Below are 15,074 nucleotides of genomic sequence, written 5' to 3' on the forward strand. Positions count from 1 at the left end.
CATCCTCCTGTTGATGGTTGTTCAATAGCTAGTTGCGATTTGGTGCTCTGATTATGATGACATAATCAGATCTATATTTTGAAAAGATCATATTTATAAAGTGTGGAGTACACAACGGAAGGGTTGACAAAGGGAACTGGGTGGACATCTGGTAGACTTTTGCTGAAGCGAAGTAAATGATAGTAAGTTGGTCTAAGGTGGTGACAATTGGGGTAGAAGTATCTGAACAAATTCAAGAGACATTTAAGAGCTAAATTTAGAAATGGTGATGAGCTAGTGAGCTTTCTATAGAGTAATATAGAAGACACAGGAAAAATACCAACTTCAGGAGGGCAGATCCTGAGTTCAGTCTTGGATAGAGTGAGTTTAACATATATTTATGATATCCAAGTGAAGATTTTGAGTAGGCAGTTGGCTGTAGGGTGTGGAACCTGAGTCATCTGCATAGAGGTTTCACTGAAGTCATGGATATGGTTCAGATTGCCTAGGGAAAAAATAAAGTGAAAAGAGAATGTACTAGGCTTAGGGGAGAACTGTTTCATTGTTAAGCAAAAAAGATGAGCCAGCAAAGAAAACATGGAGTTGTATTGACTAGCATGTTGACTAGAGGAGAATTTCTGGCAACCAATGAGGGCATGTTGGAAGTCGGTGAAGATGAGTTTATTGTGATTCTTGCACGCCCTAAGGTATAACTGCAAATAGCACTTATTTACTTTGGTGCAGAGACAGGGAAAGCTGATGGTAGGGGTGATCTCTATACATAGATAGTGATAAGGCAGAGTACCTGAGTATTACATGAGTAATGTAACTTGTCATACATTGTTTAATATAGGAAGGTTTTTAAAATTTTAAATAATTCTGAGAAAATTATATATACATATTTGTTCCCATTTCAAATATTTTTGGATGACATAGTCCCAATACTTAAAATCTTACTCTTTTCACAAATAACTGTTAGCATATTTATCATTTCCAATTCTTGCTAAAGGGTAACCCTGTGAGCTTTGAGATGGTCTAAAGGGCATGTGGTTATTTGCCATCACTTACTTATCAGTTCTGTTTTTGAGTTTATATGAAATTTCAGCCTCCATTCTCCTCATTTACACTAACAAATGTCTTCCTAAATTAGCCCCCTTCTGATCTCCCCCATTACTTAAGACTGATCTGAAGCAAATGCTGAACTTACACATTGTCCGTAGGCCTGGGGCTTTTCAGAAACGCTTGTAACAGTTGAATAAGTCTAGAGAAGAAGGCCTTCGCAAATCTTGAGTACCCAGGGAGAGCTGTATGTGATTGATTATTTATTGGGCCTCAACTGTGTACTAGGTACTATTTAGAGCTTACATTAAATAGTCACTTACAACGCAGCTCTTAAAAAGACCAAAACCTGGTAAATGAAGAGAGACTTTTCAACAGTGATTGCCTCATAGTATTTACAGGTGGTATGATTAATTTGGGAGTTCCCAGGTGGTTCTAGTGGTAGAGAAGCCGCTTCTCAATGCACCAGATGTAAGAGACCTGGGTTCGATCCCTGGGTTGGGAAGATCCCCTGGAGAAGGGAATGGCAACCCACTCCATTATTCTTGCCAAGAGAGTCCCATGGATAGAGGAGCTTGGGGGGCTACAGTCCATGAGGTCGCAAAGAGTCAGACATGACAAAAGTGACTTTGCATGATTCATATATGACTTATATGATTAATTTACATATAAGGCCTAAGGAGATATGGGAATATTTGGTAGAAGTTGCAAAAACTGAAAGTGAAAATGTTAGTAGCTCAGTTGTGTCTGACTGTTTGCAACCCCATGGACTGTAGCCCATCAGGCTCCTCTATTCATGGGACTCTCTTGGCAAGAACACTGGAGTGGGTTCCATTCCGTTCTCCAGGGGATCTTCCTGACCCAGGGATCAAACCCGGGTTGCTCACCTTGCAGGCAGGTTCTTTACCATCTGAGTCACAAGGAAAGTCAAAATGCTTATGGGGTGATATTTTAGTCATGAAGTGAAGATCCAGGAGTGTGTTGAGTAGTGGGCACAGCACAAGCGATAATTATAAGACACTGGCCTTTTCTGAGACCCTAAGTTCTACAGGATGGCTGTTTTATAAGGGTAACAGTAGAGCCTACCAGGATATATGGTTGTTAAAACAGGCCAAGGAGAACCAAATATGATATACTAGGACTTGTGAATTTATCCTATGGACATAAGGGAACCTTGATAATTTTAAGCAAGGATGTATTATGAATAAGTTCTCATTTTAAAAGACTACTTTGGGAGCAAAAGCTTGCAATATATGAACTGTTGCAGTAGTTCATATAAGATGAGGGCCTTAATCAAACCAGAGAGATTAGTGGCGGGGGCAGGGAGCAGGAAAAAGGATGGTGCAGAGGTGCTGAGGAGATGGGTGGGATGGGGGATGGAAAGAAAGGATAAATTCCAGAAGTTCTAAGAAGGTGGAATTGATAGAACAGGAAGTTGATGACAGAAGATTTGATGTGGATAATAAGGAAAAGGAATGAAGAAAATATGGGAGAAATGGATTCGATTCTTGAATGTTAGAATTTATGGTGACTGTGGGACTCCCATCTGGAGATGTCCAGGAGACAGCCAAATATTTGAGAATAAATATTACTCAAGTTGTTTTAAAAATGTGGTCAACATAGTCAACTTAGGCTCAAAGTCCCTGGATTCCTTGACTTTGATTATCTTTTCAGGTCTTCACTTTACGGTCCCATCATGTCTGTTCAGCTGCTCTCAGTATGAAGAATTCAAGTCCAGTTCGGCAGGCTGACCTCTGTTTCTCCCACGGTCCAGTTCTCTTGTTGCTTTATCGCAGTATCTTTCCTTTGAGATCACTGAGACTTCATGTCTCTCCACGCTTCCTTTTACTTTCAGTCCCTCAAAACTTTGTACTGTTATTTCTTTTTCTGTCTGGTCCAAACGCCAAAGAACCCAGTCCAGTTCACTTATGTCTTAGTACGTATGAGCTCATTCCCTGCTTTCTGGTATATCCTTCTGCAGATTCTTAATGCATCTGGACTGCTGGGTGCCAAAGGAGCACACAGTCTATGGACAGGGACTGCTCCACATGTGTGGATTCCAGTGGGTCCCTCAACACCCCTGTATAATATTTTTGCTTGTACCACGTCAGGTTCCTTTTCTAAAACCTACAGCATATCCCATACTTTTCCATACTTTTCCCACCTTTTTCAAGGCTTCTCCCACATTAGCAACTTGCTAATAACTTTATAACTCAGTTAGCAGATGGTCTATTCTCTATTCCAAAGGAAAAATTGAAGGGATCACGTCTGACTCCTTCACATCCAATTCCACACCTTCAAATTTATTCATGTCTGCATCTTTTCTTCTAGCCATAGAGACAGGATAATTGAAAGATGTTAATATTCAAAGGTCTTTCTGTGTCCTTCACCTGAGCATTACTCTTTCAATTATTCTTTCTCCTCTAAATTAATCTCTCTGTGTTGGTACTTCTACATGATCAAGTCTTCTTTAGATTAAAAAAATAAAACCCCTCATTTGAACCTTCATTTTCCTCCAGCTGCAAATCCCCTTTCTAGATAAGAGGGTCAGTGAATGTTTATGACCTTGTACCTCTAAACCAGGGTTTTCTCAACATCAACACCACTTTGGGGCCTGATAATTCTTTGTTGCGGGGGCTGCTGTGTGTATTATAGGATGTTTCTCAGCATCCCTAATATTTACTACATAGATGCCAGTAATACTGCCCCTCCCCCACTTGTAACAATGAAAAATATCTGTAGACCCTTGAGGGGGAGGGGAGGAACAAAATTGTTCCAGTTGAGATTAAAGTCATGACAGTGTTTGTTTAAGCAGGCCTATGCAAAGAGCCTCTGAACAGCTATAATGATATTTTATTAGCAGGAGAGATTGTGCTATTGGAGTGATGATACTAGCAAAGAATATTGTTGTATTAAAAAGTTAGACTGACAGGAAGGGCTTCTCAGCTGGCGCTAGTGGTAAAAAACCCGCCTTCCAATGCAGGTAGACATAAGAGACACAGGTTTGATCCCTGAGTTAGGAAGATACCCCGGAGGAGGGCAAGGCAACTTATTCTTGCCTGGAGAGTCCCATGGACAGAGGAGCTGACAGACTGCAGTCCATAGGGTCGAACAGAGTCAGGCACTGCTGAAGTGACTAGCACGCATGCACTGACAGCAAACCCAGTAGTGCATGTAGAAACAGGGTATTAAAAAGTGCTGCTCTGGGGAATATTCAGAGTGGACACCGAGACATTGTGTGACTTCAGATTGCTGAAATTTACCTGCTACAAAACACATGCTAATGACTTTCATTATTATTTTCCTTTCATTAATTTCTTTCTGATATATTATGTGTAGTAAGTTAGCAAGCCGGATAACTCATTACCATGTTTAATGGAAGAATAATTACAGGATTTGAAGGAAGAAAAAAATGATCCCTAAAGAAAAATATATGCTCTTTGGACCATGGTCAGCTTTGAAATGAGGTTCACATCTGTTAATGCTTTTGAATATCCCAAGATATTCATTTGTATCAGTTTTTTATAAAAAGACTGAGTTTAAGTATAAATAATAGAATGTTATTCTCCAGGACCAGAAGGAAGAAAGGGTGATTCCATTAAACACAGAAGTGCTCTTTTCATTTTAGCACACCCAGCACTTACCTGAGACTACCATTGGATTCAACTCTCTGGGTTCTCCTTGTTGATGGATACCAGAGGAAACTGAATTAAGAAAGACAGAATGTCTAAATGTGATTCCAATGAGGTCTTGAACCCTGTATTTTATTTTAAAATCTTGTCTATGTTGTAGAAATTTCATGAGAATTTTGGGACCTGATGACATGCTGCCCTGGAGAGATGTATTAAAATCAATTATTTTTTTAAGCCCTGGGCTGAAATCAAGGAAGTATCTCTACTTCTTTCATAAGTGTGAAGTGCAGTGATGTAATGGCATTGCTCATCCTGGCTCACTCCTACCGTGGCTGGAATCAGCCCTTGTAGGACTATTGACACCTTTGAATGAAAACATGCCACAAATCAGAGCTTTTTTTTCCTTTCCAAAGAGCCATTTTATCTGCACACCACTGAAGACAGGTATTATTTTCCCTATTTCACAGTTGAATCTAAGGCTCAGAAAAGTAAATCCCTAAATTAGTTTAATTTTGAAAACCACATAAGTTCTTGGGAATCAAAGCATAATATTAATATAAGAGAATTCCCTATTTTTCTATGCAAAGGGTAGAATCCAGCTGAATTTTGGTTTTCTTCAAAGAAGAGTTAATACCCTTGTGAATTGTACATTTTCTTTTTTATTTTCATTGTGCACAACAGGTAAATCAACTGTACTTCAATAAAATGAGAATTTTTTGATATTTCTCTATTCCCCTTACCTTCCTTCTTGATCATAAATAAATGAATCATAAGACAGTATGTGATATCTAGATGTTGGTGTGTATTAGAGTGTTATTTTACATCATGCATGAGTGCGTGCTGAGTCGCTTCAGTCGTGTCTGACTCTGTGCAATCCAATGGACTGTAGCCCTCCAGGCTCCCCTGTCCATGAGGATTCTCCAGGTAAGAATACTGGAGTGGGTTGCTATGCGCACCTCCAGGGGTTTTTCATCATACTTGGTTCCTAACAAACATATTAGTTGCAAACTGTACCCAGCATTTGATTAATTAACCCTTATTCTATTAGTAACCAGCTCTATGATCCTGAACAAGCTTTCTCAGCTGTCTAGTTTGGGGGATGCCACCAATGACCTCTAAAGTCATTGCCATCCTTGGTAACATGAAGATCCTTATGCTTTTAATAACTTGAGTATGCCTTGCTATTAAAATACTAATGTGGAATATAGATCTTAAATAAAGTAATATTTTTTAAAAATATAAATATTTAACTATTTTAAATTTTAAAGTAGACTTTTTAAAAAGTCTAGTTTTGTTGATGATGAAGGCTCCGAAGTGAAGTTTATTTTGTTGTGTAATGAAGTTTTTATTTTGTTTTTGAAAGTTTCAAGATTTGAAGCTGAGGGAGTTCTACTGTGAGGGAAACCCGCTGTTCCTGAAGCAGCCAGTTAGTGCTATAAAACAGGAGGACATCTGGAGTTTACAGGTGAAACCTTATGTCATTCACACAGGTCTTCGAGCTAAAGCCATGATTTAAGTTTTAAAGAGTTTTCTTCTAAAGGATTCTTACCAAGCCAGCAAATGATTAATACAACCATAATCCATTGGCATTGTGGAGCCTAGTCATAATCTTTTTGACTTGCTTGCAGAATCCAATGTGATCCTTCCTGATTTCCAGAGTGACCACATTCAGAGACATTTTAAACATTTTGTTGGATCAAAAGAGAGGAATTTGTGTTCGCTTTAGCATCCACATATTTTTTCAGTATTATCTAAAGATATATTTGATTTATTCTTACTGGGGTCTTTTGCCTCTTCCATCCCCTTGTCATTTATCCCCATTCCTAGGGGATGAAAGAATATGATCCAGAAATTGTGTTCCCTTTAGTCAAACAAGTTGATGATATTAAAAGAAGGAATAGGGAAGTATATTAGAGGACTGGCTGTGTATGTCTTTTGGTGATAGACACATCGAAGATTACAGATTTTACCACATTTGAGTATGAATCTCTGCTGTGAATGTGGATTTCGCAGGTCCTTTTAGCTGAACATGCAGAATTGTCTTAAAACTTTCAAGTATTGGGAAGGGTTCAAGTTTCCTGACTACAGGAAACAACCAACATTGTTTAATGGTTTAGTTTTTTAAAAAAAATAACATTTTTCCCTTATTGAACAAGTAATATATGTTTAATACAGAAAACTAGAAAATATAGATGAGCGAGGAAGAAAATATTAGTTATAATGCCATGTGTGTTAGTCACTCAGTTGTGTCCAACTCTGCGATACTGTGGACTGTAGCCTGCCAAGCTTCTCTGTCCATGAAATTCTCCAGGCAAGAGTACTGGAGTGTATTGACATTTCCTTCTCCAGGGGATCTTTCCAACCCAGGAATTGATCTGGGGTCTCCTGCATTGCAGGCAGATTCTTTACCATCTGAGCCACCAGTTGAAAAATTATTTTAAAAGTAATACAAGCTTATTTAGAGAAATAAGAGAAAAGGCAATAAAAATTGATAAAAAATACTCAAAAATCCAGTGTGCAGAGATACAATCACTGTTCTGACATTTATTTTGCTAGAACTTTTCAAAAATCCAGAAGTTTTTGATATCAAAGCTTTGTTCAAGCTGTGTACTATTTAGATACTTCATTTTTTACTCAAAATACTGTGAATATTTTTCCAGTCAGTAAAAAATAAATCCATGACATCTCTTTTGATGATTACATAATAATATACTGGTATACGATTATACCAGAATATTTTAAACTACTTTCCTACTGTTGGCTGTTGAGATATTAAAAATCTTATAACTTTTTGGCCTTTATAAACAAGGCTATCCTCTTCTCATGTCCATATTATCCCTGTGAATGAAATCACTAAGCCAAAGGACTTTCATCTTTTCAAGGCTGATTAACTCTTTTCCAATTCTCTTCCAGAGACTCAGTCTATATTTCCATAAACAGTATTATTTCCCTCTCCTATGTGAATAAAAACTTATTTGAAGTTTAATTATAAATGATTTTAAAATTGAAGTATTAAATTTAATTCCTCATGCCCTAATTGTTCTCCTTGAATCAAACATTTCAGAACAATGGTAATAAAATAATATTAATAGTAATAATAAAAATATTAATAGACAACTAATACTTATTATGTTTACCATGGGCAAGGCATTGTTCCAAGCACTTAATGGAAATGAACTAATTTAGTCCTCCATTAACTCTCAAAAAGAAGACACCATTATTATTCCTCTTTTATAGATAAATTGAGCCTTGGAGAAGGTAAATCACTTGTCCAAGTTCACAGGTCTAGTAAGTTTTCGAATGCTGATGCCGTTCTAAGCAGTTGGCCTCCAGACTCCATGCTGCAGTATTGCCTCAGAAAGGGGCTGCCAGAAGTGAGGGAAAGGGAAACAAAGGTAGTCTCTTGTTGGAAGGAATTCTGTTCTGTGGAGGAGACTGGATAAACAGTTAGCCCGTGGTGGCAGGGCTATTACAGGGAGCTTGAGACCAAGAGTGCTGCTTTGAGTCTGGGGCCCACGTGCAGGGTGAGAGAACAGCTCTTCCCTCAGTTTCAAAGCTTTAAGGACCCAGAAGCACAACAGTTTGGGTGTTTTGTTTATTTAGTAGGAGCGATGACTTTTACTTATATAAATGATTGGTTGTTTTTGAGAGTATCTCTAAGAATTTTTCTTAGAAAGGTGACAAATTTACTATAATTTTATATTTATACTTAAGTAAAAGTCATTTCTACTGGATATTTGGTTACCATTATAACATTACTGATTAAACTACTTGGACTTTCAAAAACTATAGGGATTTGTTTCAGGATATTCCTTGGTTAAGATTTTTAAAGACTTTTCCTTACCTCGGAGATATGTGAACTAAAATTTAATATTGATAACTATATTATAACAATATACTAACCAGAGTATACTCTGTCAGCAGATGCTAGACAGAGTTTTACCTGTATTATATAATTTAATTCTCTGAACTCTGTGTGGTGGGGTTGGAAACAAAATTCCTATTTTGTAGGTGAGGTATTCCAGATCAGAGAACTTAAGGACTTGTCAAATAGGGTCACACTAGTAAGTCATAGTAGAGAAGGCAATGGCACCCCACTCCAGTACTCTTGCCTGGAAAATCCCATGGACGGAGGAGCCTGGTGGGCTGCAGTCCATGGGGTTGCTAAGAGTTGGATATGACTGAGCGACTTCACTTTCACTTTTCACTTTCATGCATTGGAGAAGGAAATGGCAACCCACTCCAGTGTTCTTGCCTGGAGAATCCCAGGGACGGGGGAGCCTGGTGGGCTGCCGTCTATGGGGTCGCACAGAGTCGGACACAACTGAAGTGACTTAGCAGCAGCAGTAGCAGTAAGTCATAGAGCTACACGATTTGCACTTATTTATATATCTGACTGTGACTCAGTATCTTTGCTCTTGATGCTGTGTTTTAGTGCCTGTCATACAGCAACAACTGATCATACAGCAGTTCCAAAGTTCATCATTCCTTCTGATTCACATTTGTTTCTATGTTTTATGATTTTTAATATTTATATATAAATATATGTAAGGATAACCTTATGATTCAAATCAAATCAACATGTATAAGGAAAACTAAAAGAAACACCTTAAACTAATTTTAATCTATGATTGTTTAAACATAGAAATAATCTCTGACCTACATATAGTTAGCTAACAAATATTCTAACAGAATAGCATATAAGCTATTCAAAAGGGATAATTTATTTTTCTATAAATGATTTCTTGACTTTTAAATAACACTGAGGTTAAGCCATCATTAAGTAGTATATTCTGAAAAACTGCATTGCGTGTGTCTTCATGGTACAAATTTCCTAAAATTTACTATTGGTCATGCCAAAAGTATCTTATTATTTATGTGTTTGTGTGTGTTTCTTCAAATAATAACTTTACATTTCAATGATATATGTTAGTCTTCCAAGAAGGAAATGGCAACGCACTCCAGTGTTCTTGCCTGGAGAATCCCGTGGATGGAGAGGCCTGGTAGGCTGCAGTCCATGGGGTCGCACAGAGTCGGACACAACTGAAGCGACTTAGCAGCAGCAGCAGTCTTCCAAAGCAACACATTGGCAGCAAGTAGGAGAAAGATATAAATAATGGGTAATGTAAGAGTTGTGCAACAATTCCAAGTGCAACAAACATGATTGGTTCCAGAAATCATAAATGGAAAATGTCAGCTGTGTGAATTGTTGTTGTTCAGTCGCTAAGTCATGTCCGACTTTTTGTGACCCCATGAACTGTAACCCGTCAGGCTCCTCTGTCCTCTGAAATCTCCCAGAGTTTGCTCAAATTCATGTCCATTGAGTCGGTATCTAGCCATCTCATCCTTTGCTGCCCGCTTCTTCTTTTGCCTTCAATCTCTCCCCATCATCAGTGTCTTTTTCATGGGACCTATTCGTTGGTCCCGTGTATTTCAGCAGACTCTTCTACTGTCTGCTATTTTGGGTTTGAATTCTTCTCTATTTTCTGTGGCTTTATAGTGAAACTAGCCATTGAATTCTGGTAGCTAAAACTTACCTCTAAAATCACCATTTCATTCAGAATCACAAGCTATGTTCTGTGTAATTCATTAGAGGGAAGCGATAATATTCACTGAATTTAGAAGTCCTGTAATATTAGTGTGAAAGGGCAGTTTTTCAGAAAGGATGACTTCATCATGTAACCATCCCAGAGAATAAGCTGAAGTGTGTAGGAGGTTATGCTGCTGAAGGATCAGGCAGTTAAGGAACCCATGCTCAGGGCTGTTTCTGTACAGAGGCAGCGTTCCCAGATGTTTGCTGAGTGCAAGGGATAGAGTAATAAGGAACAGGGAGACAGAGATTTATAGGATTTGTTATTATTTTTAAAGATTTTAATTGGGATAGATGAGTGAAAGGTTATGTTTGTATGTGTATATTTATGTATGTATGTTTGTATTTCCACACAGACTATCTTAATACCACTGAGAAATCTTTCACTTTGGCCAAAAAAAGGTCTTATACACTATTAAAAATTCATGCAGTGTTTTTGTAAAATTTACATAGAACTTCATGCTCTTGGCACAAGAGGGGCATTTAGTGGAATGAATCAAATGTTTATTTTGTTTGCTTGGTCAGTGAAGATATATATGTATTTTATAATTTTTTTATTTTAAGATGGTGATATTGTCATAGTGACCATCCTCACCACCTATTCTATTGTTTAGTAATGGTATTATCTAAAGTGTAGTTTCTGTATGTATTTATGTGGCTAGGTTTAATATATACTGAATTCAAAGATTTGATTAATAGAAATCAATACTCTTTACTAATTTGGCTCAATTCAGGTACTCAGTTTAGTAGATAACTTAGTCTAGTACCTCTCCAACTTTAACACACATACAGAATACCTGGGGAACCTTGTTAAATTGCGGATTCTGGCTCAATAGATCTGAATGCAACTAAGTCTGAATTTCTAATAAGCTTCTAGGTGATACAGATTCTACTGATTCTGCAGCTTAAGTAGTAAGGATTTAGACCTTAATAAATGTGACAGACTCAATTTTTGAGTCTAGTCTGAATATTTGTATAGTCCTTTCCTATTGTGATGAGAGACACAAAATTTGAACCTACACTTTAATAATGTAAATTTATTATAATCTGAATTCCTATATGTCAGAAATATTACAATGGAAGTAAATTGCTTTTTGTATATGCTGAAAACTAAACTTACAATGCCAGGTTTGACAATATAATTCATTATATATACCATGGAGAACTAATTTAACAGAAACTGTGAGGAATAAGCCAAAAATATAAATTAGTGAAATGGGAATCAATGTAACATAAAACAGTTATTTTGAGAATAATCTGAGGAACCATATTCTTTTTTAATATAGGAAATAACATCAAGATTTATAATGAATCAGCTAGCAGAAAAGAATCCTTTCCTAATGAAAGCCATAAAATGGTACCCACAGGTCAGGAGCATAATCTCTCAGGGAAGAAAGTGTGCAATATGTGAGAAGTTCTTTTTAACCATATGGCTGGAATGTGTTGAGTTTTTTCCTCCATCAAAGGTAAATGGTGTTTTCTGTATGAATATGAACATAAGACCACCTCTTATTCTTTGTCCTTGTCTAAGTTGATCAATATAAACTACATTTGTATCTAAGAATTGACATCTATGATGATATAATGGGTTTTTCACCAGCTTTATTGATTTATAATTGATAGATAACATAGTGTAAATTTAAGGTGTATAACATGTTAATTTGATACATTTATAAATGCAGAATGACTACCACCACAGTTATCACCCACATCTCCATCCTGTCACATATCATCATTTTTTATTTTTGTGGTGAGAACACTTAAAATCTACTTTCTTAGCAACATTCAAATATATGATACATATGTAATATGTATGTGTATATGACTAATATATATCATAAATATGTATGATGCATATGTATACTTATATATCATAAACATGATATATGTATATTGTATTAGCTGTAATCACCATGCTGTACATTAGACCCTCTAACTTAATCTTATAACTGAAAATTTGTACACTTTGACCACTATCTCCGCATTTCTCCCAACCCATAACGTCAGGTAACTATCACTTTACTATTTCTCTAAGTTTGTCTTTTTTATATTCCACATATAAATTATTGTGCAGTATTTATTTTTTCTCTGATTTATTTCACTTAGTGTACTTCCTTCAGTGTCCATCTGAGTTGTCATGAATGGCAGGATTTCCTTATTTTCCTTAGCTGAGTAACATTCAGTGGTGTATAGATATACACCACAACTTCTTTATCCATTCATCTGTTAACAGACGTGCATAGGTTGTTTCTATATCCTGGCTGTTGTGAGTAATGCTGCAGTGAACACGAGAGTGCAGGTATCTCTACGACATCCCGATTTCAGTTTCTCTGGATATGTAATAAAGTGGAATTGATGGATGATATGGTGGTTGTATTTTTAATTTTTTGAGTGACCTACATACTTTTTTCTATATTGTCTGTACAAGTTTGCATTTCCACCAACAGTGCATACAGTTCAGTTCAGTCACTCAGTCATGTCCAACTCTTTGCAACGCCATAGTCTGCAGCACGCCGGGCCTCCCTATCACCAACTCTCAGAGTTTACTCACACTCATATCCATTGAGTTGGTGATGTCATCCAACCATCTCATCCTCTGTCGTTCCCTTCTCTTCCTGCCCTCAATCTTTCCCAGCATCAGGGGCTTTTCAAATAAGTCAGCTCTTCGCATCAGGTGGCCAAAGTATTGGAGTTTCAGCTTCAGCCTCAGCCCTTCCAATGAACACCCAGCACTGATCTCCTTTAGGATGGACTGGTTGGATCTCCTTGCAGTCCAAGGGACTCTCAAGAGTCTTCTCCAACACCACAGTTCAAAAGCATAAATTCTTCAGTGCTCAGCTTTCTTTATGTCCAACTCTCACATCCATACATGACTATGGGAAAAACCATAGCCTTGACTAGATGGACTTTGTCAGCAAAGTAATGTCTCTGCTTTTTAATAAACTGTCTAGGTTGGTCATAACTTCTCTTCCAAGGAGTAAGCGTCTTTTAATTTCATGGCTGCAGTCACCATCTGCAATGATTTTAGAGCCCCCCAAAATAAAGTCTGTCACTGTTTCCACTGTTTCCGCATCTATTTGCCATGAAGTGCTGGGACCAGATGCCACAATCTTAGTTTTTTGAATGTTGAGTTTTAAGCCAACTTTTTCACTTTCCTCTTTCACTTTCATCAAGAGGCTCTTTAGTTCTTCTTCACTTTCTGCCATAAGGGTGGTATCATCTGCATATCTGAGGTTATTGATATTTCTCCTGGCAATCTTGATTCCAGCTTGTGCTTCATCTAGCCCTTAATTTCTCTTGATGTACTCTGCATATAAGTTAAATAAGCAGAGTGGTAATATACAGCCTTGACGTACTCCTTTCCCAATTTTGAGCCAATCCATTGTTCCATGTCTGGTTCTAACTGTTGCTTTTGACCTGCATACAGGTTTCTAGGGAGGCAGATCATATGGTCTGATACTCGCATCTCTTTAATAATTTTCCACAATTTGTTGTGATCCCCACAGTCAAAGGCTTTAGTATAGTCAATGAAGCAGAGTAGATGTTTTTCTGGAATTCTCTTGCATTTTCTATGATCCAGTGGATATTGGCAATTTGATCTCTGGTTCCTCTGCCTTTTCTAAATGCAGCTTGAACATCTACAAGTTCTTGGTTCACATGCTGTTGACTTTGAGCATTACTTTGCTAGCATGTGTAATGAATGCAGTTGTGCGGTAGTTTTGAACATTCTTTGTCATTGCCCTTCTTTGGAATTGAAATGAAAATTCACCTTTTCCAGTCCTGTGGCCACTGCTGTGTTTTCTAAATTTGCTGGTATATTGAGTGCAGCATCTTAACAGCATCCTCTTTTAGGATTTGAAATAGTTCAGCTAGAATTCCATCACCTCCATTAGCTTTGTTTGTAGTGATGCTTCCAAAGGCCCACTTGACTTCGCACTCCAAGATGTATGACCCTAGGTTAGTGATCACACCATCGTGGTTATCTGGGTCATTAAGATATTTTTTGTATAGTTCTTCTTCCCTGGTGGCTCAGCTGGTAAAGAATCCACCTGCAATGTGGGAGACCTGGGTTTGATCCCTGGTTGGGAAGTTCCCCTGGAGAAGGGTATGGCTACCCACTCCAGTATTCTGGCCTGGAGAATTCCACAGACTGTATAGTCCATGGGCTCACAGAGTCAGACATGACTGAGAGACTTTCACTTCACTGTGTATTCTTACCATGTCTTAATATCTCTTCTTCTGTTGGGTCATATTGTTTCTGCCCTTTATTGTGCCCACTTTTGCATGAAATGTTCCCTTGATATCTCTAATTTTCTTGAAGAGATCTCTAGTCTTTCCTATTATATTGAAAAAGGAGACACAATCACAAATGGGCCTTGTTCTTGATTTAAAAATCTAGAAATAACTAAATATCAAATTGTAATGCATCTACTCATGTGAATGTGAAATTATGCCATAATTATTTATGAATTAGTTAGATGAGGATTGGAAAATATTTGATGAAAAATTTTTCTGAATCTCAAATATTAACTTTCACCATAATTCATTCAGAGGCCTTTGACTTTTTCATGTGTTATAGCTCTTGCCGTCTGAGTTTTGTTAGTCCTCAACATTTACAGAATTATCATTAACTTCAAGTAATTGATACTTAAGTATTAACTACTAAGGATATAATGCTTCAAAGCAACAACAAAAATTAGTCCTTTTTAGTTACCACCAACTTGGATCCTAACATCTATGTTGATGGTACTTGGTACTACCAATGAAATAGTCTCATAAAATTCTTTCCAAATACTGCATTCCAAATAGTGCCA

General features: G+C 37.3%; 2 protein-coding genes across 3 annotated transcripts in view; both read left to right on the plus strand.

Annotated features, from left to right (window-relative positions):
• Positions 1 to 15,074, plus strand: part of LRRC69 (leucine rich repeat containing 69) — a 95,036-nt gene that overhangs the window by 54,186 nt on the left and 25,776 nt on the right. Inside the window, exons 6-7 of the mRNA XM_005888291.2 lie at positions 6,034 to 6,135; positions 11,547 to 11,726. Of these exons, the coding sequence (XP_005888353.1) occupies positions 6,034 to 6,135; positions 11,547 to 11,726 (282 nt within the window). The remainder of the gene's footprint in view (positions 1 to 6,033; positions 6,136 to 11,546; positions 11,727 to 15,074) is intronic.
• The window catches only part of SLC26A7 (solute carrier family 26 member 7), a 226,459-nt gene that overhangs the window by 16,252 nt on the left and 195,133 nt on the right, over positions 1 to 15,074 (plus strand). The window lies entirely within an intron of this gene.

The sequence above is a fragment of the Bos mutus genome, chromosome 14, assembly GCF_027580195.1.
Source record: "Bos mutus isolate GX-2022 chromosome 14, NWIPB_WYAK_1.1, whole genome shotgun sequence".
Classification (NCBI taxonomy): domain Eukaryota; kingdom Metazoa; phylum Chordata; class Mammalia; order Artiodactyla; family Bovidae; genus Bos; species Bos mutus.